General features: G+C 60.6%; 1 protein-coding gene across 1 annotated transcript; it reads left to right on the forward strand.

Moving 5' to 3' along the window:
- The first annotated feature begins 44 nt into the window (after positions 1-44).
- On the forward strand, positions 45-23,349 carry KCTD5 (potassium channel tetramerization domain containing 5). The gene is made up of 6 exons (XM_027043524.2): positions 45-368; positions 10,228-10,336; positions 12,048-12,139; positions 14,053-14,148; positions 16,979-17,104; positions 23,211-23,349. The coding sequence occupies exons 1-6, from the start codon at positions 117-119 to the stop codon at positions 23,238-23,240; spliced, it is 705 nt and encodes a 234-aa protein (XP_026899325.1). The 5' UTR covers positions 45-116; the 3' UTR covers positions 23,241-23,349.
- The last annotated feature ends 248 nt before the right edge of the window (positions 23,350-23,597 follow it).

The following is a 23,597-nucleotide window of genomic DNA, read 5'->3' on the forward strand; positions in this document are numbered from 1 at the left end:
ACACAAGGGCGGGCGCTTTACGAGGGCGGACCCATGGGCGGGACAGAGTTCGGAGGACGGTATTAAAGACTGGACGCTTCCGGTAGACGGCAGCTGTGGCGGGGCTTGCTGGGATCATGGCGGAGAATCACTGCGAGCTGCTGCCGCCGGCCCCGGGCGGCCTCGGGGCGGGGCTGGGGGCTGGCCTGTGCCGCCGCTGCAGCGCGGGGCTCGGCGCCCTGGCCCAGCGCCCCGGCAGCGTGTCCAAGTGGGTCCGGCTCAACGTCGGCGGCACCTACTTCCTCACCACCCGGCAGACGCTGTGCCGGGACCCGAAGTCCTTCCTGTACCGTTTGTGCCAGGCCGACCCCGACCTGGACTCGGACAAGGTGAGGGCCGCGCGGGCCAGCCCTGGCAGCGGCCCGCCGCACACCCCCTGCCCGCGCTGAGGAGACGCGCCTCGGGTTTCGAGCCCCGCGCGCCCCTTGTCACCCGCCCGGCCCGAGGGCACCCGACCCCCCCGCCCTGGGCCGGGGGAGGAGAGGACGGCGCCCTGTCGCCCACCGCCCTCCGGGTTTCCCAGCCGGCCCACCTCGGGCGCCTCTCTCTCGCCTTCTCTTCGGCGGAGGTTTCCCAGACCCCGGACCGTGCCGTGGACCTACTTTCTTTCCCCCTCTGGGTTCTTTTGCCCCTGGTGTGTGAACTTCTCTTCTGTGTCTTCGTGTACTAACTGGCTCTGGAATCGAAGGACCCTGGCGTCTTCTAATCTTTTCGCATTCCAGACGCTTGACTTAACGTTGGCGTGGGGGGCGGGGGTGGGGGTGTTGACACGGGTGACCTGCCTTTCCCGGTGACTTGCATTTAGAGAGTTGGCGCTCCCTCGTTTACGGCCACAACGTGCACCCACTCAACACTGAGAAGGTGCCGCCCGTCGAATAATTTTTCACAGAAAATGTTGCTCGTGTTAAGGGGTGGCGAGGAGGGACTAGGTAGGAATTTCTTTGTTTTCCCCGTCCGCTTTTCCCCTGCTCTTCCGAAAGGATAGGAGCTTCTAGGTTTGCAGCGTGCCTTTCGTCTCCGCAAGCGTTCGTACTCCTGTGCAGACGATACAGAAACTATACTATCACCTCTGTAAGTCTTGTGTGGCCGAGGAAGAGCTTCTCAGGAGCTGTCTGGATTGAAACTCCGAAAAGGCCCTGTTGTAAGAATAATTGTTACCTGCGTTTATCCCAGGCAGCTCACATCCTTCTAACTTTGCTGGGTCTTTTTCAGTTGAGCCTACATAATTGCCCTTGGCTTTGTGCCTCGCCAGCTCAACGTTTGCCAGGCATAAGTCTTCCCAGAAGGACTCAGATCCCTTTTCAGGTTCAAGAAGGCTGACAGAGACCATCCTTGGTGTGGCATGACCTTACCATCAGGAAACGAGAGCTCCTGAGTTACCGCCACACCGCTTGTCGTTGGTAGAAATCAGGGTTGGAGTTGCTGGCAGTCTAGTCTCCCTTGTCACCACCCCCAGCGGTTTCCATTGCTTATTTGACCGAGCTCTCCACTCTCAGAGAATTGACCTCCCAGAAAATGACAGTCATCTCCAGGGTAGAAATAGCCTTTTGTTTGCTGTGATTTTCCTTTTATAGCGTGGGTGTATGTCTTACTGTGTTGTTTTTGTGTTTTTTTTTTTTTTAAAACAGTGGGTCACAGTGGCCATTCACTTGCATTTCTACTCGAGAGTTCCTGTTTTGTGTATTGAATCAGATTTGAAATTGCTCTTGTCCACTGGGTTTTTTTCTTTTTCTTTTCTTTCCTTTTCTTTCCTTTCCTTTTCTTTTCTTTTCTCTTTTCTTTTCTTTTCTTTTCTTTTTTTGAGGCAAAGTCTCTCTATTCACTAATACAATTAAGACCCAATTAACGATAGCTTGCACAGTTAAGCCAACCCATCCCTTTATTTTGCTGTCTCAAGACTGCTTAAAAAATTATGCATGACTGTAATAATCGTCCTTTGGGGGAGGTAATTAATGTAGCAGCATATATCCATGTTGCTTTCTGTCATCATCATCCACTTAACCACATCTCACTTCCAAATTGTAACACCGAAATTTAGAACATGAAGCGGCAGATTCAGATTTTGTCTCACAGAGGAGTTGTTAGTAAATAAGGGTTAGTTTTTGTCACGGATGATGGGAATTTGCCAGAAGGAGTAGTGTCAATTCACACTGGTCACGGTGGTAGAGTACCTTTACTTCAAAGAGAAGAAAATGTGTAAGATACTGGGTCCTCTCAGTTTTTCCCCTCTTGGTTCCGATGAAAGAATGCCTCCCGTATTTGCTCCCGGATGCTTAGACTCTGAGCGAGGATACAGAGGATGAGGGCGGAGGGGAAGGGTGTTTGGAGAAGTGGGATGCCAGTGATTCCATGAAGAACGAGGAACAGGATGTTGATGCACGTGTCAAAGCCTCGAAGCCCTCAGCCGGTAGTTAAAACGAATGAAAACATACCTGGCAGATATCCCTAGGACTGGACGTCAGCACAGACCTGGTGGAAGATTCCAGCTGGGCGTCTGACTAGGGTTGATCGAGCTCCTGGGCTCCAGCAAGCTGGTGTGTGGCTAGGGGTTGGGTGGGGAGACTTGAAGGGCAGTTGTTCCAAGAAATGGGAGACCAGGAACCTTTCAGGAACCCATGGGTTTGGAGTTCACTGGGAGAGTGCCTGGAGCTTGGAAGCCGTGTGGGAGATGTGGACCGAGGGTGGACAGACAGGTTGTCTTCTGAAGATGTGGACAGACAGGTTGTTGGGGAGAGTGGGGGGCGGGGCTGCGACCGGTCCCCCTCCCCCCGAATCCATGTTCCCTGTCTCAGGACTGAGCCTGGGACCACCGCCCACCCTTTCGGAACTCCAGACCCTTACCCTCTTGTCTCATGTTCTGACTCTGGGCCCACTGCTGCCGTGCCGTTCTCTTTACGGACAGCCCAAGCACGAATTCTCACTTCCTCCTGGGGTTTCCTCCGGCGGGGCTGTGTCTGGGGTGTTCATTTCAGTATGTGCTCTGCTGTCCTGGGCCATCTTTCTCCCAGGCTCCTGTAAGGGGCAGGGCAGGCGTGATTCTTCTTCCCGGAAGTGCTTTGTAAATACTTGACGTGTGATTCATTTGGGTTAAGTCTCTTTGTATTCCGTGGTACCTGGCCCATTAGACATTGTTGAAAACAGGTTAGAGTTTGTTTAGAGCTGAATCAGCCCCTGTTTCAGTGTGGAGGTGCTTTAGGAGTTAAAAGGGAAACAGGAAATACTGCTACTTGGTGGTTTGAAACCACTCAGATTAAGTAGGATTTGAGGTGGGTTCAGTGTCTGCTGCCGAGCCAGGCCCGGAGAAAACATGAGCTTTTGTCCTTTGACGGGGCCATTGTCCTGGCTCGGGGGTTGCAGATGCTGTGGCGTCAGATGGGTTTTGGAGGGGTGGGGCTTGTCACAGTGCTTCTGACGACATGTCACTCGCAGTTCTTTGCCTGTGCTCACTCCGGGTAGACTCGGTGTTGGCAAGAGTTCCAGACAGAGTTTCGGTTGGAAATATAGTGGAAGGGATTTTACAGACAGGGTGAAGTGACGGGGGTGTGGGTGGAGGTACGAACTCTTAAGTCGCTTGGCAAGAGCAGTGGGGATTCCTCCGAGTGGAAAGAGCAGATTATGTTCCGTGTAACCAACTCAGAGGCGAAAGGCTAACTCCCCAAATTTTTAAGACCATCCCGGGCACTGGTGACAGCTGTGTCGTCCTGAGGCCCTGAGTGGGTGTCCTGAGACTTGGGTACGTTGCATTTCACGCTTTGGTTGAGGATGTGGCTCTGAGTGTGTTCTTAGCCCCGACCGCGTGCCGTGGCTGGTCTGGGACCCGAGCGAGAGGGGCCCCCCTTGAGCTGGGAGCAGCCTCTCCCCTCCCCCAGGGGAGGTGCTTGCTGGTGGTGCCCACATTTCCTCTTCACAGGGCACCTGATCGGATGGCCCTCGGACCTGGACCAGCCCGTGAGCCCAGGCCGGAGAGCCCTGAGAAAGGACTTGCCTTGCCGGCACCTGAGGTTGTCCCCGCTGTCAGCCTACGAAGGGCAGCCCAGGAGGAAACGCTTGGCCCTCTGGAGCGCTTCCTCTTTCTGCACATGCAGCCTGTCGTTGCTCCTGCCTAGCAGGACGGTGACGAGTTTGCTTTAAAGCAGTGGTTAAAAAACTACCCTCCATCAGGTGTCTTGCCTGATTTTGCAAATCGAGTTTTATGGGAACGCCGAGGTGCCCGTTTGCGCGTCGGCTGTGAGTGGGCGCTCGCCGCTCCCTTCCAGGACGCTCCGGCCCAACAGTGTTTAAAGTCCATTAAAGGAGCTGACTGCGCACCAGGGGACGTTTGTACATGGCCAGGGTGCTCCACCCATGCTGCAGAGCATTTCGGTATGGAGCTAGGGAGACGGAGCGTCTTCTCTGGTGGCAGAGGTAGACTGGGGACTCGGGCCTGACTTTGACTTTGGACACACCGTAACCCGCTGTGTGGCCTTGGGGTAAGCTGGTGCACCTCTCTGAGCCTGAGTTGTGGAGGAGCCTTATGAGTTCAGGAGGAGGGTGTAGGTCACAGCACCTCCACCCAGCGCCTGTGCGGGCTCCTTGCAGTAGACGGAGAGCACCGGTGGCAGTCTCAACTGTTCGCTTGGTTTTCAGAAAGAACTCTTTTCCCTCCCCTTCAGAACTTGTTTTGTTACCGCTTGTTTCTTATGTATACTCTTGGAACCACCGCAGGCCTCGGCCGGCCTCCCAGGGCAGCGTGTGGGAGCCTGGCCCTCCTGCTGCCACTGCTCCCCACCCCAGAGCCCCTGGCCGATCTTAGGACAGGCCCCAGAGGGCGGCTTCCCAGTTCCACCAGTGCCATGGGGGAGGGACACAGCTTCCTGGGCAGCTACTGAGTTTTCTTGCAAGAAATTTGAGGTCTTTGAGCCTGGAGAGCGCAGCTCCAGGGTTCAGGTACCATCCAACCCAATGAATGAAATGGGCTTGAGGCATCCAAGTGTGGGTGCGACACGAGTGTCTCTTCCCGTCGTCCACATTCCGGTGGGTTCTTGTTTCCTCGGCAGCGGGGCTTCCAGGATCTTTGCAAGTCAGGGTTGGGTGGCAGCAGTCCTGGAGCGGATGAGCTGGACCAGCTCCAGCGCATAGGCGGAGGTAGGAGTTGTGAAACAGGCAAGGGAGAGGCAGGCAGCACGGTGCACCAGGTGGTCGTCGCTTGAGGCAGCGGAGGGGCCACGGGCCTGCCCTTCGGTCCCAGCAGGAACGAAGGGCATCTTCTGACCTGGGTCTGCCAGCAGGGCCGAGTGTAGGCAGAGGGCAGAGGCCACCTTGGAGGCAGCAGGGCGGTGGCTGTCGGAGCAGCGGGCTCGGTGTGAGCCTCCGGCAAGGCGCCCTGGCTGCAGTGTGCTGCCTGCGGGCCCGGCGTAGCCGGCACCCAGGGGCCTGGGGAGCAGCCTGGAGGCGGCCACGCCTCCGAGTCAGTGGAGGGGGCACTGTGGTCGGGGACCCTGGGTCCTTCCTGTGTGGTGCTTCTGCCGCAGGGAGTCATGGTGCCCGCCTGTTCCCGTCGCTCGTTGATTTTCTCATGCCAGCAGATTTATAGTGAACACACGCATGCCCGCCACCAAAGTAAGTAACGTGGCATCTGTGGAGGGTTTGCGTGCAGGTGTTCTGCAACTGGCATGTCTCTAGGGAGGGGTGCACCTGACAGAAGTGTTGTAGCAGCTGGGACCTGGACGGTTGGCCCACGGGCTGGCAGGTCCGGTCACGGGATCTTGCCCCAGCGTGACCGGCACCCGCCTCTGCGTGCACGGTGGATGCAGCGTCTGCTCCCAGGGGGTCCTGGCCCTGCCGACCTGAACCGGTCACGGTGAAGCATCCCCATGTACTCTGGGGTCTGGCGGGACCCACGTGGGTGGGCCCTTCACACAAGCGCTCGGGTTTGCTGCTTGGCGAGCTCTTGTGAGTCGTGTATGTCATCCTAAATTCCAAATTGAATTGACATGTGGCCATCTGGGACATCCTGGGGGGAGGGCCCTGCGAGTCGAGTGCAGTTTGAGGTCTGAGGACGTTGGTGGCCATGGGCAGTGCTGAGGGTCGGAATGACCCAGGACCCTGACACTCGTGCCCTGTCTCTGTCCAGAGTCCTGCGTTTCCTATGTTCCCCTGACGTGCGCAAGGGTGTGTCAGCTCTCAGGGTACACAGGGCATCTCGGGGCTCGTGCAGGGAGCGCTAAATCAGAACCAGCTGGCACTCCTGGGCATGGGGCGGGGGTGGGGGTGGTTGTGAATTCCAGTGCCTCACACATGTGTCTGGTGCCTCCATTTCATCGTTCGTAATCGGGGACGTCTAAGGCCTCTTTGGGATCAAGACTTTGACAAACTATAGAAAACAAAACAGAAGAGGGCAGGGGTTGAAGGTTTTACGTACGAGTTTGAAATAGTCACTTAAAATGGATAACTTAAGAGTAAAACCTAAGTATTTCTAATAAGGTACATCGCAGAGGTTTGTGCTCAGAGGAAGGATTCTGTGCTTTTGCATTTAGATTTCAACTGGGAAATTTGACAGAATTGATCTTGGTTTAGCTCAGGACACCCCGCCCTCTTCAGGTCTTGGTGGTTGTGCATTCTCTCCTGCACCCAAGTGGTGGTGACGCTGTTTCCCGGGGTGTTGATGGAGGTTGTGAAGGTGACTGAAGGTGCTCCCCAAAGAGCGCTCACATGTCAACAGAATCATTCTCCATTTGTTGTCATTGATTTTTTTTTTTTTTAGCGTTATGTTTGAGAGAGACAGAGTGCGAGGGGGCAGGGGCAGAGAGAGAGAGGGAGACACAGAATGGGAAGCAGGCTCCAGGCTCCGAGCTGTCAGCACAGAGCCCGACACGGGGCTGGAACTCACCAACCACGAGATCGTGACCGGAGCCAAAGTTGGACGCTCAACCTTCTGAGCCACCCAGGCGCTCCAAATCATTCTCCATTTAGAATCTTGTGTGAGAGCCTGACACCCCTGGCCCTCACTCCTCATTGCCATTTTCAGGACCATGTGGTTGTGTCAATGGAGTGACCCCTGAGGGGTGAGCGGCCCCCACTTTGTCCACGGTGCTTTGCTGGGCAGCGCATTCGATCCTGCCCTGAACCTGAGAGCCAGGTTTTGCTTCTGGGCGCAGAGTGGGCAGGGAGAACCTCAGGTTAGGGGGCTGTTTATTGGGTGGCCCGCTGTGTTTCCGGCCCCTTCGGAGCATTGATTCCTATCCAGCAATGTGAGCTAAGGGTGGCTGGTGGGCCCCGAAAGGAGTGGACGGGGTGGGCGGGGCTCCCGGGTGGTTTCAAAGCAGGATTTGCCTCCCTGCCTCCCTGCTGAGGGACTGCAGGTTGGGTGTCTCCTGGGAGAGCACGTGATGTGGGCTTGGCCCTACCTTTGGTCGCTCGCTGGCTCCTCTCCGGGAAATGACTATGAGCACGGGGCTCATGGCCAGGACCTGATGATCTCTGTGGCCCGGCAGCCTCTCCGTGTGGGGCCAACGGTCTAGCAGCCTAAGCTCAGGGAGGCAGGGTTCCAGCTTCCCATGGAGACGCTGGGCTCAGCCTCGGAGGGGGGGCCCACTGGGAGTGGCACCCAGCCGACCTGCGCAACAGCGAGCCGCCTGCTCCGGGTGTGCGGCCTGAAAGCCTGAGGGGTGTTGGCGCTCAGTACCGTTCAGGAGCCAAGGCCAGCTTCCCCCGTTTTAAGCCTTTAAGGTACATGTATATCTTTAAAGCCAGCACTAAACAAGTAGGTCAGACGCTAATTCACTGAGAAGTGGGGAAGGTCAACAGAGGGAAATGATTTGTCAAGAAGCAGTCTTAATTCTGGCTCTTTTATAAAAAACACAAACCTCACCACTCTACAAATGTAGCACACGCTCATTATATAAATGGAGGGCAGGACAGAAAGAGGAGACGGGGGACCCGCGAGTCTCGCCAGCAGCCGGCGTTGACGTCTTGCTCTAGTTCCCTGCTGCCTGTCGTAAGTGTGACCAGACCCGGGTCCTGCCCGCGCCCGCGCCGCTCCCGCACTTGGCGTTGTGGGTGTCGCCAAGATGCTTCTCCCTGGGCTTTTGCTTAAGCAGCCTGAGACTTCTCTTCTGAATTGGGGTGTTTTGTTTTGTTCTCTCTTTCCGTGTTCTGTACTTTCCTTTATTTCTGCCACAGGATAGAGGCCCCAGGGCCGCATTCCCAGCACAAGCACATGAGGTGCTGAGGCCCCTCGCCCCTGTGTCAGCGTGCCGGCCGCAGTGTCCAGGGTCTGTCCACCTGTCCACGGCCCAACCACACTCACCAGCTCTGGAGCGTGCTGCTCACGCTCGGCTGCTCAGACGCGGGGTTTTTACAGAGGAGGTCCTGCCTGTGAGCGTGAGAGTCAGTCTGATCATCTGGGCAGTAGCCCAAGATCAAGGCCCCGGGGATTTTTGGGGTCTCGGTGTAGGGCCCCCCACACGTCCTGTGGAAATTGAAACCTCCCAATGAGCCCAGGTAAGAGCCCCACATCCTGTCGCTGCTGCCCACCCTACTGCCCTCGGAGTCCCTCCGACGGAGATGAACCCCCAGGAAGAAACTGGTCCGGAGAGCCCTGGTGGGACTCCGTGGGGGAAAGTGCTTAAGTGCCACTCTTCAGTGGCGGGGCCGGACAGGCTGGCCTCTCACTGGTGGGGGTGGCACGTCCGGGCGTCAGGTTACCCGGGGCCCAGCCTGCCACACAAGGTCACTTGTTCTTTAGCGTGTTGGGGTCCCGTTGGTGAACCCGCTGTTCTGGGTCCAGGCGGGCTCCCCCCGAGGCAGGCTCGGGAGGAGGGCTCTGTGCTTGCCTCCGGGCCGGGCGTGCGGGAGTCCGTGTGGAGGCAGCCGAGGGGCCAGCCTGCCCACCCTTCCTGTGGGGGAAGCACAGTGTGATGCCGGTCCTCGAGCCCACAGTCTGGCTCCACTGAGGCCTGGGCCCCGTGTGATAGGGAGGTTCCCTGGGGTGCCCTGTCCCCAGCCAACCACCTGCCAGCTGTCTGTCGAGGTAGCAGCGAGCCGATGAATCATTCCTGAGCTTGGTGATGTGCACACGTCACGTGCTGGACTCTTTTCCACCTGAAGGTGGGGGTGGGGACGAGTCCCCCTCGATTTCGTGTTGTGGCAGCACTGTCTCTTTCTTTCTAGACCTTGGGTCCTTGGGCCTTGCGTGGAGAAGAGTAGGGGTCCAGAGAGACAGGAGGCAGGGGTCCTGGGACAGTGTCTGACAGGTGCTTCTTAGATGGGGGTGGGGGCGTGGGGGTGGAGCACGAGGATGGACCCGGGAGGTCTGCGTGCAAGCGGTGACCCGTCCTGGCCGGAGTTTGGGCGGAGGGCCCGGGTCCTGCCGCTGAGCTCCAAGGCTCCGGGCCGCAGCGTCCCCACACCCGGGGTGCCGTCACTCCCCCGCAGACGGCTGTGGCTCGCTTTCACAGGCAGTACCCCCCACGCCTCTTATTCTGAGTGGGCCTCTGTGGACTCTACTCCATGGAGGTGTCCTTCGGAACTTCCCCTGCCCCCGTGCCAGGTCGGCGTGTCTGCGGACCTGTCCGGGCTGTGGTTGAAGCTTGCCAGCAGCTGGGCAGAGGGCCCTAACCCTCAAGAGAGGCCCCGGGCATCCCCCGGGAGGAGCGAGGGCCCACCTAGAGGAGGGAAGCACCTTCCCACGGTCTGTTGTGAAGGCCTCACAGACTCCGCAACTGCCGCACGGGGCGAGGCTCCTTTGTCAGCCATCCCTGGGAGGCTCTGGGACCACCTTGCAGCGGAAGCCAGGCTTGTGCGCGCAGTCACTCTTCCGCCTGCCTCTGACCCCCCCTCCCCGAGGTGAGGAGGCCGTGGGCACTCGCCCCGGAGGAGAGTGTTGGGACAGCTTTAAGATGGGAAGAGGCAGAGCAGCAGCTCCTCCGCTGTGTGTGTGGCGCTGCGGTTGCCTTGCCGCCTGAATACGGCGAGCTGATTCTGCTACCAACAGAGCTTCACTTGGCCCAGACCTGGAGTGGCGACAGACCGGGGTGCGAGGCTGCAGATGGCCAGAGGTGCGCGGAGCCTCAACACGGTGTGCTTTTGGCTTAAGGGGCGCGCGCAGACCCCACGCCCCTGCAACCCTGGGCGTGCCTCCTGGCCTGGGGTCATTCATGGGGACGCTTGCTTTCTTGTGCGGGACTCAAGATGCTTTGTTCTTTGCAGGATGAAACCGGTGCCTATTTAATCGACAGAGACCCCACCTACTTTGGGCCCGTGCTAAACTACCTGAGACACGGCAAGCTGGTCATTAACAAAGACCTCGCAGAGGAGGGTGAGTTGGGGACAGGGGCCTGGTGGGCAGGAGGACCTTAGGAAGACCTAAGACACAGACCCCTCTGAGCCTGAGCTGCCCTGTGAGGCACAGGCCCCGTGTGCTGGGCCCCGAGCACCCCCATCCCCACAGAAATCCCGGGTGCCTGCGTCCCCTCGCTGGCTCCTGGCGGCCTCACAGATGTGCCCCGTGGGGCAGCAGGCGTGTGTCTCCGAGAGATGGGGCCGGCTCGCTGCCTCTCCCCCTGTCTTCCTCCGGAAGCGGAGACTTCGTGGCCTGCTACAGTTGAGGGGCCGGGTCGCCCCCCGCCCCCCCCCCACCGTGGGCGGCTCCAGGGGCCTGGTTAGCGATGTGGCTGGGGCTGGGGCTCCTCCCCCCAGACGCCACTAGTTCTCACCGCTGCTTTGGCTCCGGCGGTCACAGACACGCCCGCCGTGGGAGCCCTGGGGACTCCTTGGTCTGGGTGCGTTCTCCTTCCAGGGCAGCACTGCGCCCTCGGCTCCGACTCCTGTCTGTGCTCAGACGTTCCGTGCGGTCGCAGCAAGTAGAGATGCCAGGAGCGGCCGTTCGCGCGGCTTAAAATGTCACGAGGGCCCCGCGAGGTCCAGGGCGCTCTGGCTCCGGCTGTGACCGAGGTCCCGTGACGAGCGCCCACACTGGACTGGGCTGCTGCTTCCACCCTCGCCGCTTCCGGGTCATTTCTTTTCCGGGCCTCCGGACCCGGGTCGGCGTCTTCTCTTGAAGTGACCCTCGTGGACGTGCACTCGTGTCGGTGGCAGTGCCTTCCCTTTGTGCTCTGCTGGTGGAGCTCTACAATTGCAGATGAAACTTCCCTGCACGGACTGTTTCTGAGGGGGCTGCAGACAAGCGGCTGCCGCCCGTCTGCTCCTGCGAGCACAGCACACGTAGGGTCCCTGTGCGGGAAGGGGCCGCCTGCCCTTCAGGCCGTGAAGCCCTCCCCCCCCCCCCCCCCCACAGGCCTGAGGGGCCGGCCAACAGCCTCACGTACTAGTTGCAGCCTCCCTGAGGGCAGCCCTGAGGAAAGATGCCGCCCACCCCCTCCTCCACCCTGTCCGTGTTGCCTAGAGACCTGGTTGGGCCTGAGCAGAGTCCACGGCTCTGAGCTCCTAGTGCTGCCAGTGCAGGGACACGTTGTACAGAGTGAGGTCTGGCCGGGACAGATCTTCTGGAATGCCTGTGAGCGATCTTGAAGCCGGGCCTTCTCGGTTTGTTCCTTAGAATTTCCTGGAGCTTGAGGGATGCCTGGGTGGCTGGGAGCCACCCTCTCAACCAGCCACAGTCTTCCAGTTTAATGGGGAAACTGAGGTACCAACTGACTCAGCCCTGTATGAAGCCACTCGGCCGGGCCCGGGCCACACATTCAGGGCAGTAGATGGCCCACGGGCTGTGGGGGCAAGAGAGAGTGCCACCCCGGTGTGCCCAGTGCAAGGCTTGGAATAGGTGCAGGTGTGACTGTGCACCCAGCAGCCCACCCGGAGTGACTCGAGCTAGGAGTAGGGTCAGTAAGCGCACCCTCTGCCCTTGATCCTGGGGAGCCCCGCCGAGGGCAGCAGTGTCTGCAGGAAGCCCGAGGGACCGGGCTGAGGAGCTGCCAGTGGCCGGGCCAGGTGGGCTGTGGTTCCACGGCAGGACAGGGGTGAAACATTTATTCTTGGGTCTGGTGAAAACTAGGCATTTTTCTCCATTCCAGGAGTGTTAGAGGAAGCGGAATTTTACAACATCACCTCACTAATAAAACTTGTAAAGGACAAAATTAGAGAACGAGACAGCAAAACATCCCAGGTAAGACCAGTGGCTACTCTGCCCGCAGCTTCCAAGGCCTGACACGTAGGCACCGCTCGCACCCCTCCCTTCTTGCCGACCGGGGGCAGCCTCTGCGCGAGGCCCCAGGATCGGCGCTGTCCTGTCTCGGTGGTCTTTCTCCACGATCATCCTAGCACCTCATTGCTTGCTCTCTAGCTGCCTCCTCTGGTGCTGCTGGCTGGCACTGTGGCCTGCACTGTGGGCACATGTGTCCCGTCCTGCCCAGCCTGCCCTCAGGGAGCCCCACTCCAGGGGGAGGGGATAGACTTTGCCACGGAGGGTGTGGAGTGGGTGTGTGGACATCTTAGGGCATTGTAGGCAGGGACGCAGCAAGTGCAAATGGCCTGTGGCAGGCGTGTGCTCAGCCCACTGAGAGGGATGGTGTGGCCCGAGGGAAAGCAGGTGGGGAGCTGGCAGTGAGTGCAGGGGTAGACGGTGGAGGTGGGGTTCCTACAGGACAGTGTAGGTTCCACAAAGACTTGGCTTTTATGGGGAGAGAAGGGCTCAGTCAGCACTCCGTGTGCCCGCCTGGTGGTGCAGATCCCCTCGTGGGACCCATACGCCCTTGGCCAGTCAGCAGTGCCGGAGCCGGTCCAGCCACTCTGCCGCCCATTAGGCCAGAGTTTGAAGCGGGCTGCGTCCGGCATCTTGCGCAGAGGGAGGCGTCGAAGGGTCTGAGGCCTTAGTTTGCTGTCATGTCAGCTCCGCGCTGGCTGGCGGAGTGAGCAGCTCCTGTGGGCGGGGCGGGCTGGGGGGGGTTGGACCTGGAAGTGGGAGCGCCTGCAGAGCTGCCTCAGTTATCTAGAGGCTCCGCCCACATGAAACCCTTCCGCTCCCCCTCCCCCAGCGGGCTCTCCCACACCGGGCGATGCAGGCGCCTGGCTAGAGTGCTTGGCCCTCGTCGGACTCTTGTTGAAGACCCGGCCGCTCAGAGTGGCTGGTCCTAGGCCCACGGCGTCCCCAGTGCTTCCTCCTGTGGGAGCCTCTCGGGTGCCCTGACAGTCGGGAAGGATCCGAGGAGGGGGCAGGACACAGTCACAGGCTCCCTGGTCATCTCCGGCCACTGGCCACTGCCTTCCCCTCCATCCAGCTGTATGACACAGTCTGGCCCGGCACCTGGCTGCCTCTGTGTCCCCCTGTGCGGGGGGTGGGGGGACGCGGTAGAGGAGCCTCTCCTCACAAGGCCTGGGGCCGTGTGACCGCTGTTGCCTCAACGTCCCTGTGCTCACCTCCGGGTCACATCCCCCGCTGTGCTCCCTCTTTCTGTTGGGACCGCTGCCTCCTGCCCCGAGGAGCAGGTCCGGAAGGACAAGGCTGCTGGCGGGCGAGTCCCCAAGGTACTCTCAGCACCCGAGACCGAGCCTCGGCCATGGCTCGGTGCAGGTCGCGGGCGGGTGCGTCGGCTGGTGGGCCCGGTTTTCTGAAGCCGCTTCACTGAGGGAGGAGGGAAGGCTCAGGGCTGAGCGCCCCGAGCGTCTCACAGCTTCTTCTGGCAGCGGAGCCCGAGGCTGGTCCTGCGAGGCTCCCCGGGCCTCCCTGCCGGGCCTTCCCAGCTGCCTGCACTCACACACGGTGTCCTCCTGTGTCCACGTCCCGCCAAGGGCGCTCTTGGGATTTCAGGAACGTGACTCACTGTATTTTGCAGTTTAGAAATAGAAATACTTGGGGAGGTGGATGAGGAAGTGGAAAACGGCAGCTGTGTGGCTCGTTTGTTTTGCTCTGGCGGATGCATTCGGGGTGGCTTTGCGCCCGACAGCCTGAGCCCGAGAGCTGGGGGGCGCAAGTGGCAGTCTCGCCTGGGTCCCCTGCTGGGCCGTCCCCAGAATTGGCGCACGGGGCAGGGCTGCCGGAGGGCGCGTGGCCCGACTCGTCTGCGGCTCTGGCTCCCCCAGGTGCCGGTGAAGCACGTGTACCGCGTGCTCCAGTGTCAGGAAGAGGAGCTCACGCAGATGGTGTCCACGATGTCTGACGGCTGGAAGTTCGAGCAGGTGAGCCCCTCCCCACCGCGCCCCTGCCAGGCTGGGTTGCCGCCAGCCTGCCGTGGAACCTTTAATTACAGAGGCTCCACCCGGGTCCTCGGGCTGCTGACCCTGAGGGCCAGTCATGAGGCGTCCGTGGCCTGTGGTTCGCCGTCCCCACGTGTCCTCCAACACCTCACGGGCTGCAGCCTGCGCCCTGTCCTGATCGGACTGGTGTCTGGGCGGGGGGGGGGGGGCTATTCCTGGAGCCCCACCCCCACCCCGACACAGAGACCTCCATCCCCGCTCCCCTCCTCTTTGCGGGGGGGCCGTTCTCTGTGTCTCCATCTGGCGTCTCCCTGCGTGTGTGGGATTGACAGCCACAGCCTCGGTGTATGTTGGCCTGGCCCCACCCTCTTGTCCCCTCGCATCCCCTCCCCTGAGGGCCGACCAGATGGTGGCTTGGGCCCCTGTGTGCTACGGCTGGCACAGATGCCCTTCCCGGTGGGGCTGCCCTGCAGCCCCCCTGAGGATGCGGGTGTTCCTTCCTTCGTGGTGCTCCGGCTCCCGTCCCGTGTAGCCGCAGCCCCAGCGCGGCCTCGGGGCATGTCCCGGGTGCCCTCACGTTCCTGTCCCTCGGGCAGGTCTGGGCTGAGGTTGGGACTTGTGACCCCGCCTGGCCCCCAGCCCCCCGTAGCAACTGCCCCGCTCACCAGGCTCCCCTCTGGCCTCTGGAAGATTCCTCCGTCAGTAGCTTCTGTCGGGCGTGGGTTCTGGCCACAGTGCGCAGTCCTGCCCAGAGAGAGGGTGGAAAATGACAGCGTCACCCGGTCTCCCCTCTGATTAAGGCCACATCTTTTCTGTGGGTCTTTAGAAACAACGGATCATGTTGTAGAGCGCCCTTAAATGTCACTAGGACAGGTGCGGCGTTTGCATCGTCCCTCCAACCTGGGGCCAGCTCTCCGGCCTGGCAGCGCAGCAGGGTGAGTGGTTGGTCCCTGCGGCCACCAGGGCTGCTCTCTGTCCCTGACGATGTTGGAACTAGGCCTGCCCTGCCCCATGCTGGGGGTCCAGGTGGCTTCTGACCTCGTTAAACTCATGCCAGAGACCTTGCAGGGACAGGAGTCCCCACTGGCCCTGGTGTCCTCCTTCACATGCAGCCTAGACGAGGGCTGGAGAGATGGGGCTGCGGTCACTGGACCGGGTCACCCTCCCCTGGAGCCCAGTGCACAGCTCTCCTGCACGGGCTTCTGTCTTCCTCATCATGGCCAGTCTGAGGACTCTGTCCTTAGCCCCTCTGGGTGGGTCTCTACTGCATCATACAGGCCAGCTGTCTCTCTTCCCTTTGAATCTTTAAGAAGAAATTTTTTTAATGTTTTATTTATTTTTAAGAGAGAGACAGAGCGTGAGTGGGGGAAGGGCAGAGAGAGAGACACAGAATCCGAAGCAGGCTCCAGGCTCTGAGCTGTCAGCACAGAGCCTGACGTGGGGCTGGAACCCACAGACCGAGAGACCATGACCTGAGCTGAAGTCACACACTCAGCTGACTCAGCCACCCAGGCGCCCCTCTTCCCCTTGAACCTTAACCTGCTTTGCCCACTTTGTGCCTGGAGCGTGTCCTCCTCCCAGTTCTTGCCTACAAAACTCCAGAACCGGTCATGTTCGATGAGAAATGCTCTACTCAGAAGCAGGAGCGGGAAACACTGGGGGAGAAGTAGGGCGAGAGCCCCGACCCCTGAGGGGTCCTGCCACCACGCCTGGGTCACCAGTGATCGGCCATGAGGCCAGAACAAGGATCTGAGGGAGGTTCAGAAGAGGCTGGCATGCCTCGTGAGAACGTGCAGACCGTTGTCAGGGGCCACACGCCTGCAGCTCAGTCTGCACCCAGGGCCGTGTACCCCCAAGGTTCGCGGGCGGTAGGACACCTCTCCCCACGCTAGTGAGCCTAGAACAGACTTCGGAGCGGCAGGGAGCCCGTGCAGCCTGCTCTGCCCTTGTCTGGCCACGAAGGCTGTATGCTTGCCGCGTGGCCTTGCCCGCTGCCCCCACCGTGTCCTCGTCCCCCCACAGTGCTGCTCGTAGTGCCCCTGCCTTTGAAAACCTCACCATGGTGTCAGGCTTTCTTTGGACTCCTTTTGCGTTTAAAAGCGCATGAGCCTGTGGTGGCTCTGGGCTAAGCTGGGGCGGGCGGGTCGGCCAGTCGGGGGGCACCCGCACCAGCCGAGCCTGAGGTGTGTGGAGGCCACAGCGTGCCGGCGAGCACCCCTGAGCTGACCCTTCCACCTGCCTTCCCTCCCCACACTACTGTGCCCCCTCCTCGGTTAACGGCCCTGGTGGGAGGGGGCCCGGTGGCCGCAGCAGGAACGAGCAGGGCACCTGGGAGCCCATCACGTGTGTGTGATGAGCCACACACACGGCTCTGAGCCAGCCGCCGCTGCCCCCTCGTGACCTCCCAGCACAGGCTCCCTCTCCTGGGGGCCCCACCGGAAACCTGACGGAGCCGGATGTCCCAGCAGGGATGGGCACGCGTGGTGTGTTGTGGGACGGCATGTGTGCACGCATGTGCTGTGTGGATGTTGTGGGACTGCGTTTTCTGTGAGTTCGTTAGAAACCTCTCGTCCAAGACCTGTCCCTTAACCTCCCGAGTGCCGGCTGTCTTCAGCGTGGGTGTGGGTGCCAGGCCAGGGTCTCCCTGCCGGTGGGGGAGGGGTGGGCGCTGGGCCGGGGTTCCCCTGCTGGTGGTGGAAGGGAAGGGGTGGGCGCTGGGCCGAGGTCTCCCTGCTGGCGGTGGGGGGGGACGGGGAGGGGCAGGCGTGTGTACAGTGCTCCAACCCCATCACGCTGCTCTCCTCTGTCCCAGCTGGTCAGCATCGGCTCTTCCTACAACTACGGGAGCGAGGACCAGGCTGAATTCCTATGCGTGGTCTCCAAGGAACTGCACAACTCCCCGTACGGCACGACCAGTGAGCCCAGTGAGAAGGCCAAGGTGGGTGACTGCGGGCTGGTGGGCTCCGGACACAGCCGTGGACACTGTAGCTCCCTGCCCGCGGAGGGGCTTGTGGCCACGGAGGCTGCCCTTTGCAGAGCTGAGCTCGTCTCCTTAGGGCCTTGTCGTTTCTCGTGGTTCGTATCGCGCTCCCGGCCACACAGGCTGCTGGGAGGCTTGTGCACCTCGTGCTTGTCGTTTGCAGTCCCGTAGTTCTCGCCTCGTGTCAGAAGCAGAGTTCTGGAAGGAAGGACACGTAGGCCCTGTGGGTCACAGGTGGTGGAATGAGGGGTCTCTGAACACAGGCTCCCCCTTGGGGCGAGCCCCTGTGGACTCTGTGGCCCATGCCGTCTGCCAACACATCTTCTAATGGGCAGAGTTGCTTCTGGAAGTCTGTCTTTTAAGTGATGCCGTTGTAGGTTGTTTTCCCGAGGACTTGGGATGTCCAGGCTGGAGGGTGCCCCCCTGTCCCCGCCTCAAGTGGCACCTGCCTTAACCACATCCATCCTGGTCTCGGGGGCCGCGTTTGGCTGGCGAAAGCAGCAGACTACCGGGAGTGTCGCCTTGCTCGGCCCCTTGTAAACTGTCACCGGCTCCCTGACAGGCACTGGCTCTTCTGCCTGCCAAAGAGGCCAATGCGGCCAGGGTATAAATGCCTGGACGACTGTGCTGTGGGTTTGTTTGCATCGTAGCCTCGTGGCCCGGAGCCGCGGCTGGCCTTGTCCAGAGGTGGCAGGTTCTAGTGGCCTCTCCTCTGGGCTCCTTCCTGGGGTCACTGACTCCAGATGCTTCCGTTCTTGGCAAAGTCCGGTACTGGCCAAGGCTGGCACCACCTGGCGGGACTCCTGGGCCTGCATCCAGCCTGGGGGGTGGGCGGCCACGGGTGGGGGCCGGGCTGGGGCGGCACCCCTGGTGAGCACAGGAAAGGGCCGCAGCCAGGATGACTTTAAACCGGGGACTCCCCAGGCTTCCTCAGATTCGTGGCCTGGGTGGCCTCTGGCCGGATCGCCACCGGCCCAGAACTGCCCCGTGACCCTTTCAGGGGCCTCCGTGGAGGTGTGGGCCCAGGAACAGACAGCAGAGTGTCCTCCAGCATGTTAGCTTTCCCAAAGTGGCCATCTCCGTGGGGCTCGAGGCAGCTTGGTCATCACAGCATGAAGTTCTGTGTCTTCACGACAGGGTGACTGTCTGGGACGCAGGGCGTCCAGAGGGGGGGGGCTCCTGTCCATGGCCCGGACTCAGCATGTAGCTCGTGTGCAGGATCCAGGGCAGCCTCTGGGTCAGGGAGCGTCCCCGCGGCACTTGGCCTGGGACGAGCCTCCTGTGGAGTCTGGGGTGGAAGGTGGCCCCAGCCTCATAAGGAGGCGGAGTTCTTGTGTAAGTTGTTCATTTTTAGAAGGTTTTATTTCTGAACTTGAAACGTTTTCGTGGCCGAGCTTCACCAGGGCAGCCGCCCGAGCTCATTTCCCTCGGGCGGGGCTTCAGCTGCAGAAAGCTGCATCTGTGCTGTGAGGAAGCTCCAGGCGTGACCCCAAATCCCTTTGCTTTTGAAAACGTGGCCCTATTTTTCTCTCCAAAAATACCTCGCTCTGAAGTGTTGCAGCCACGGTGACTTCTAAACGGGGGCAGTGGCGGGAGCTCCCCAGGAGGCAGAACCATGGTTGGGGCCTCCAGAAAGTCGTGGAAAACCACTGGGGCCGGGCTGGGGAACAGCCTGGTGGCAGCGGTGCTGCGCGTCCTGAGGATGGGAGTCAGGCGGGGGCTTAGTGAGGGCAGCAGTCCACACGAGGGTGGAGACCGCAGGTTCAAGGGCTTCCCGGACCCCTCTGCCAATCTGACACTTGCTGGAAGGACTTGCGGAACTCTCCGGCGGCAGGGATGCGTGGGGACGGGGGGCGGTGGCTGAGGCCAGGAGGCCTGGTGGACACGGAGCTCCCTCGTGTAGTCTGTGGACTCAGGACCCGTGGTAGCATGTGGAGCACTGCCCGCCAGCGATGCCCCCCACCTCTGTGTCCAGAGGTTTTACTGGTCTCGGTGAACTGGACGAGGTCAACTGATGACTGATCAGTGACCGATCTCCCACTTGCCTGATCACAGTCTTCAGCCAGCGGGCCCACTGACCCTTCCATTGTCACGTTCTTAGACCGTCATGTCTTCTCTGGAGCCAGCAGCATAGGCCAGACCTCGATTGGGCACGGTTCAGTTCTTCACTGAAAAGAGGGAAGGAAGACTCTGCAACTTGGGGAGTGCCAGGCCCAGGGAAAATGGCCATGTGTTTGTTTTTCTCCATGGCCCGTCTGGGCCTGTGGGTTCGGGGCCCAGGACCACCCCCGACGTGGGGCAGGTCCGTGTGTGCGTCACCACATGGCACCATGGGAGCTCCTGACCCCAAGTGCCGCCGCCCTGGGTGGACGCGGCCTCTCTGGGTGGGCTTCCCCCAGCTGCCCCCCGACCCCACCCTGCACTGACGGTGCCCTCTCTTCTTCTCCCTTGCCGCATGCTGCGTGCCGAGCCAGAGCGACGACGAGGAGACGGGTCCCGATGGGGATGACTCAGATTAAGTGTAAATGTCATGGTGAGCTCTGTCACCCTTGAAACTGACCACTCACCGTAGTTTCCTTGACCCCAACCCTTCCTTCGCTGCATTTTTCCCATACCTGTAGTTGACAGAGAACCTTCCACGCTTGACGCTGACTGTAGATCTCCAGTGGAGCCAGCCTGTCTGTTTCCTTTAAGACATCTGCATGGGTAGCCCTGGAACCTGGGCTGGGGTCTCCGAGAGCCCTGTGTGTCAGGCTTGACAGGACCTCCTCGCTGTGGGGGTCAGCGGGCCAAGGACATGGGCCTGCCCCTCCTGGGGACTGGCAAACACCCAGACCCTGGCTCCCCGCTCCTGTCACTCTGCCGTGGTTTCAGGGCCACAGAGACAGGGCTGTGCCTTAGCGGGTGGACCTCAGTCCCCATGCCAAAGCCCACAGCGCCTCTCACCCTGAACTTCACACAAGGGATGCTGAGAGAGGGGAGTCTCTGAGGACTTTCTTTCCGTTTGTCCTATGATGAGGGGCTCCGCTAATGCTCCCTCGGCCCCCAGCTGCTCCCCACGTCCCTGTGTTTCCTGGCCTCTTCCCTTGCCCAGCTCTAGAACCCAGCTGTGTTGACCACCAGCAGGGGCCACCTGCTCTGTGCCCTCATCTTGAGCACAGGAAGTCACCTAGAGAGGGCAGGTTGCTGGTGGGCGAGCCAGGTGTCATCCAAGGAGCTCCCCTGCTCCCTCCAGGGCCCCCATTCTTGGGCCAAGCCATACAGGTCGGGGCTCCTCAGCCTCTGTCTGACCCGGGAAGAGCTCGGGAAAGGCGTGCAGCCAGCCGAGCACTAAAAGGTTGGCCGTCGGGCCGTGAGAACTCTGGACTGGGGATTGCAAACTCAGAGTGGCATTTCCATCTTTAGTTATTTTCTCGATGATCGTATAAGTATACAACGTCCTCGGTGTTGCCTCTCGACCCTCCTGTCTTTAAATATTTGTTATTTGGTTCTTTAAGGAAAGTTTGCAAGCCCTGGTCTGGGCCAGCGACCTGCAGTGCAAGTCTGCTGTGTATCTTCAAACTCACCAGTAGCCACGGTGAGAAAGTCCAAAGAAAGGCAAATTTGTGCTCATACTGTCAATTCAGTACGTGCAGAACCTCAGAAATCGTGGAGATACTTAATTTCCTCCTCGAAGTCTCTGAGACCACATGCGTAGTTTGTGTTAGTGGCCCCCTGTTCGGAGCTGCCGCGCCTGGGGCTCAGCAGCCACATGGGCCATGGGCTCCTGGATCGGCCTGGCCGGATGCCGAGCTGCGCTATGAGCCTGGCCGGGCGCTGGGGGAGCATGGGGAAGCCTGCCTGCCGGCCAGGCGCTGGCTGCACCCACCTCCTCCAGGAGGTCAGTCTTCTCTCAGCCCCTGCCCCCCGCGGTTCATCTTGCTCCTCCCCGGGGAGCTGCTCTAGGAGCCTGGGTTTGGCCCGCTGAAGCAGCGTCAGCCTGCCTGGGCCTGTCTGCCGGGGACTTGAGGGACACAGCTGGTGTCCGTGGGAGGCGGCCCAGGTAAGAACCCATGCTGGGCTGGCCTGTGACTGTCACAGGTCCTGGGAGGGGTTTTCTATCCTTGTTAAGAGGCGGTAGTTGGGCCTCACTCTGGTGGGGCAGCCCCTCCTGTGTTGTCACCTTGCTCTGGGCCACGTTGCGGTCGCATAGGCTTCCTCCTTTCCGCTGTGATCTCAGATGCTCCTCTCCTCTGCTGGGCTCCCTCAAGGTGAGCGGCAGCTCTGTGTTTCATGGGCTCCCACCGATTCTGGCTTGCCCTGCAAACAGCAAAGATGCTGGGGCTGGGACCAGCGTCTTGGGAACAGAAGGGACCTGCAAGGGCTGAGTGGGTGTGTACGATCATCCCGGTCACCTCCTTGGGCCGTGTCCCTCAGACAGGGTCCATCTGGGCTGAGGAGGGATGTTCAATCTGGGGTGCTGTTCCCCCATCACAGCAGAAGGTGCACCGTACAGGAAGAAAAGCGGGGTCCCGGGTGGTGGGCACAGTGGGCCGGAGAGCATGAGAGCATGCCTCCTGGGTGTTCGGAGCCCTCAGAGACGTGCTGGGCACGGGTCCAGGGACCAGTAGGGGCATGTAAGGCACCAGGGCACAGGCTGGAGTGACCCTCAAGAATTTGTGACTCCTGAGTGATTCCGGACAAGTGACAGAGAGTGACTGGTGCCCCCGTTCCTGTGGCCACACTGCTCTGGGCAGCCACCCTGGCCTGTGAGCAGGTGGTTGGGGGCTGGTGGGGCCTCCCTGGAGACTCCGTGGCCAGAGCAGCCGTGTGGACCTGGTGCCAGCAGGCTGGCCCCTCCCGGGGCACAGTCCACCTTGTGCCTGGGTCCAGGGCTCAGAAACAAGGTGTCCTCAGAGCCATATCTCCCTAAACTCCGGAATTCGAGCAGAAGATGCCTCCAGGAGGCCAGCTCTCACACTGCCGACAGTGTGGGCTATCTCCGGTGCCCACCTTGGCTGGGTTGGGCCAGGCCGGGACTCAGGACGTTTCTCGTGGTTATCTGGTGTTTAGCCATACCGTACATATTTATCGAAACCACAAGGTTTGCCAGCTCTGAAGCCCCCACCTGGGGACACAGGGTAGTCCCTTCCCCAACCTGGTCTGCGTGGGGTTCAGCGCCGCAGGTGTTTGCCAGGACTCAGGCCTGTCCCCAGGTAGCTCCAGGCCTTGAGAAGCTCCCAGCCTGGTTTGGGGGTGGGAAGCACAGATGCCAGGGCTGAGGGAGGGTGGGGGCCTTGCTCTGTCCCTGAGATGCCGAGGAGGAGTGACAGACACAGGGACGGGCATCGTGGCCGAGGAGCTTTGGGCTCTGCGGGGCTGCAGCAAGGAGGGGTTGGCACCCTTGAGGTGTCCTGTCCAGTCACAGGGAGGCCAGCACACCGTGAAGCAAAATGTCAGCCCTGCTGGGCAGCGTGCAGGGTGAACTGGTGGGTTTGGGGGTGATGGGGTAGTCCTGGGGGCTCAGGCTTCCGGGCTTTGTGATTAGTGCAGGGTTGAGGGGACACTGAGGGGACTTGGTTTGTGATGGGACACGGAAAAAGAAAGAGGAGCAGGCTGTTGGGGGACCGACGGTACCTGGTCATACACGGGTCTGCAGCCCAGGACTTAGCCAGGCTGGACACTCAGGACTTGGTGCCTGTCCCACAAGCCCTGGCACCCTCGGGGGGGGAAGAGCAGGGGTGGCTCTCAGAGGACCTCTGGGCCCTTGATAAGGAGCCACTGGTGTGGGAGGTGGGGGCACATATGTCTGCCGTGGGCCAGGATGGAGAGCCGGAGGGCCCCTGGCAGAGGGCCAGAGGTGCGTGAGATGGCCCCCTCAGTGGGGTCTCCCGGGCCTTCTCTGCCCCTGACCTTCGTGCTGGCCTCTTTGGCCCCCTGGGGCCCCCCGGGCGTGGACTGGGGCTCTTGGGCCCTGCTTCTGGTGCAGGGCGCCTCTATTTGGGGCCTCGTGGCTCCCAGCTGGCCGCAGGCCGAAGCCCTATCCAGCACCTGAGTCCTTATTCTCTGTGTTTGGCGTTTTCAGATTTTGCAAGAACGGGGTTCGAGGATGTGAGAAGCATAGTGTTGACAGCTGAAGAAACATTTTATCTTTTCCCAAGATGCAACGATCTGCCATGTCGAGGAAGCTTGGCCGTGAGAAGAAACCTGCTTTTGACAATTTCTCTAGAGATCTGGGTGTGGATCCTTTTTTGCCTCTGAGGTGGGTGGTGAGAGACGGGACCAGCTGTCTGAGGCCCGGCATCCCCACTCGGAGGAGGCGTGCTGGCCAGGTGGGTGTCCCCACGGGGCCCCCGCTCGGTATCCCGCGTGCCGCATGGGCCCGAGGCAGGATGCTTCCAGCCAGCCTAATCACCGAAGAGCATTTAAAGGACAGCGTTCTTGGTGCTACATAAACAGTCTATAATGGAGC

This window comes from Acinonyx jubatus, chromosome E3 (genome assembly GCF_027475565.1).
Source record: "Acinonyx jubatus isolate Ajub_Pintada_27869175 chromosome E3, VMU_Ajub_asm_v1.0, whole genome shotgun sequence".
NCBI lineage: Eukaryota > Metazoa > Chordata > Mammalia > Carnivora > Felidae > Acinonyx > Acinonyx jubatus.

Excerpts from the sequence above, each read along its gene's own strand:
- KCTD5 (XM_027043524.2), top strand. The coding sequence starts at position 117 with ATGGCGGAGAATCACTGCGAGCTGCTGCCGCCGGCCCCGGGCGGCCTC. Across the intron at positions 12,140-14,052 it reads GAGACAGCAAAACATCCCAG|GTGCCGGTGAAGCACGTGTA; the intron begins GTAAGACCAGTG and ends TGGCTCCCCCAG. Across the intron at positions 14,149-16,978 it reads ACGGCTGGAAGTTCGAGCAG|CTGGTCAGCATCGGCTCTTC; the intron begins GTGAGCCCCTCC and ends CCTCTGTCCCAG.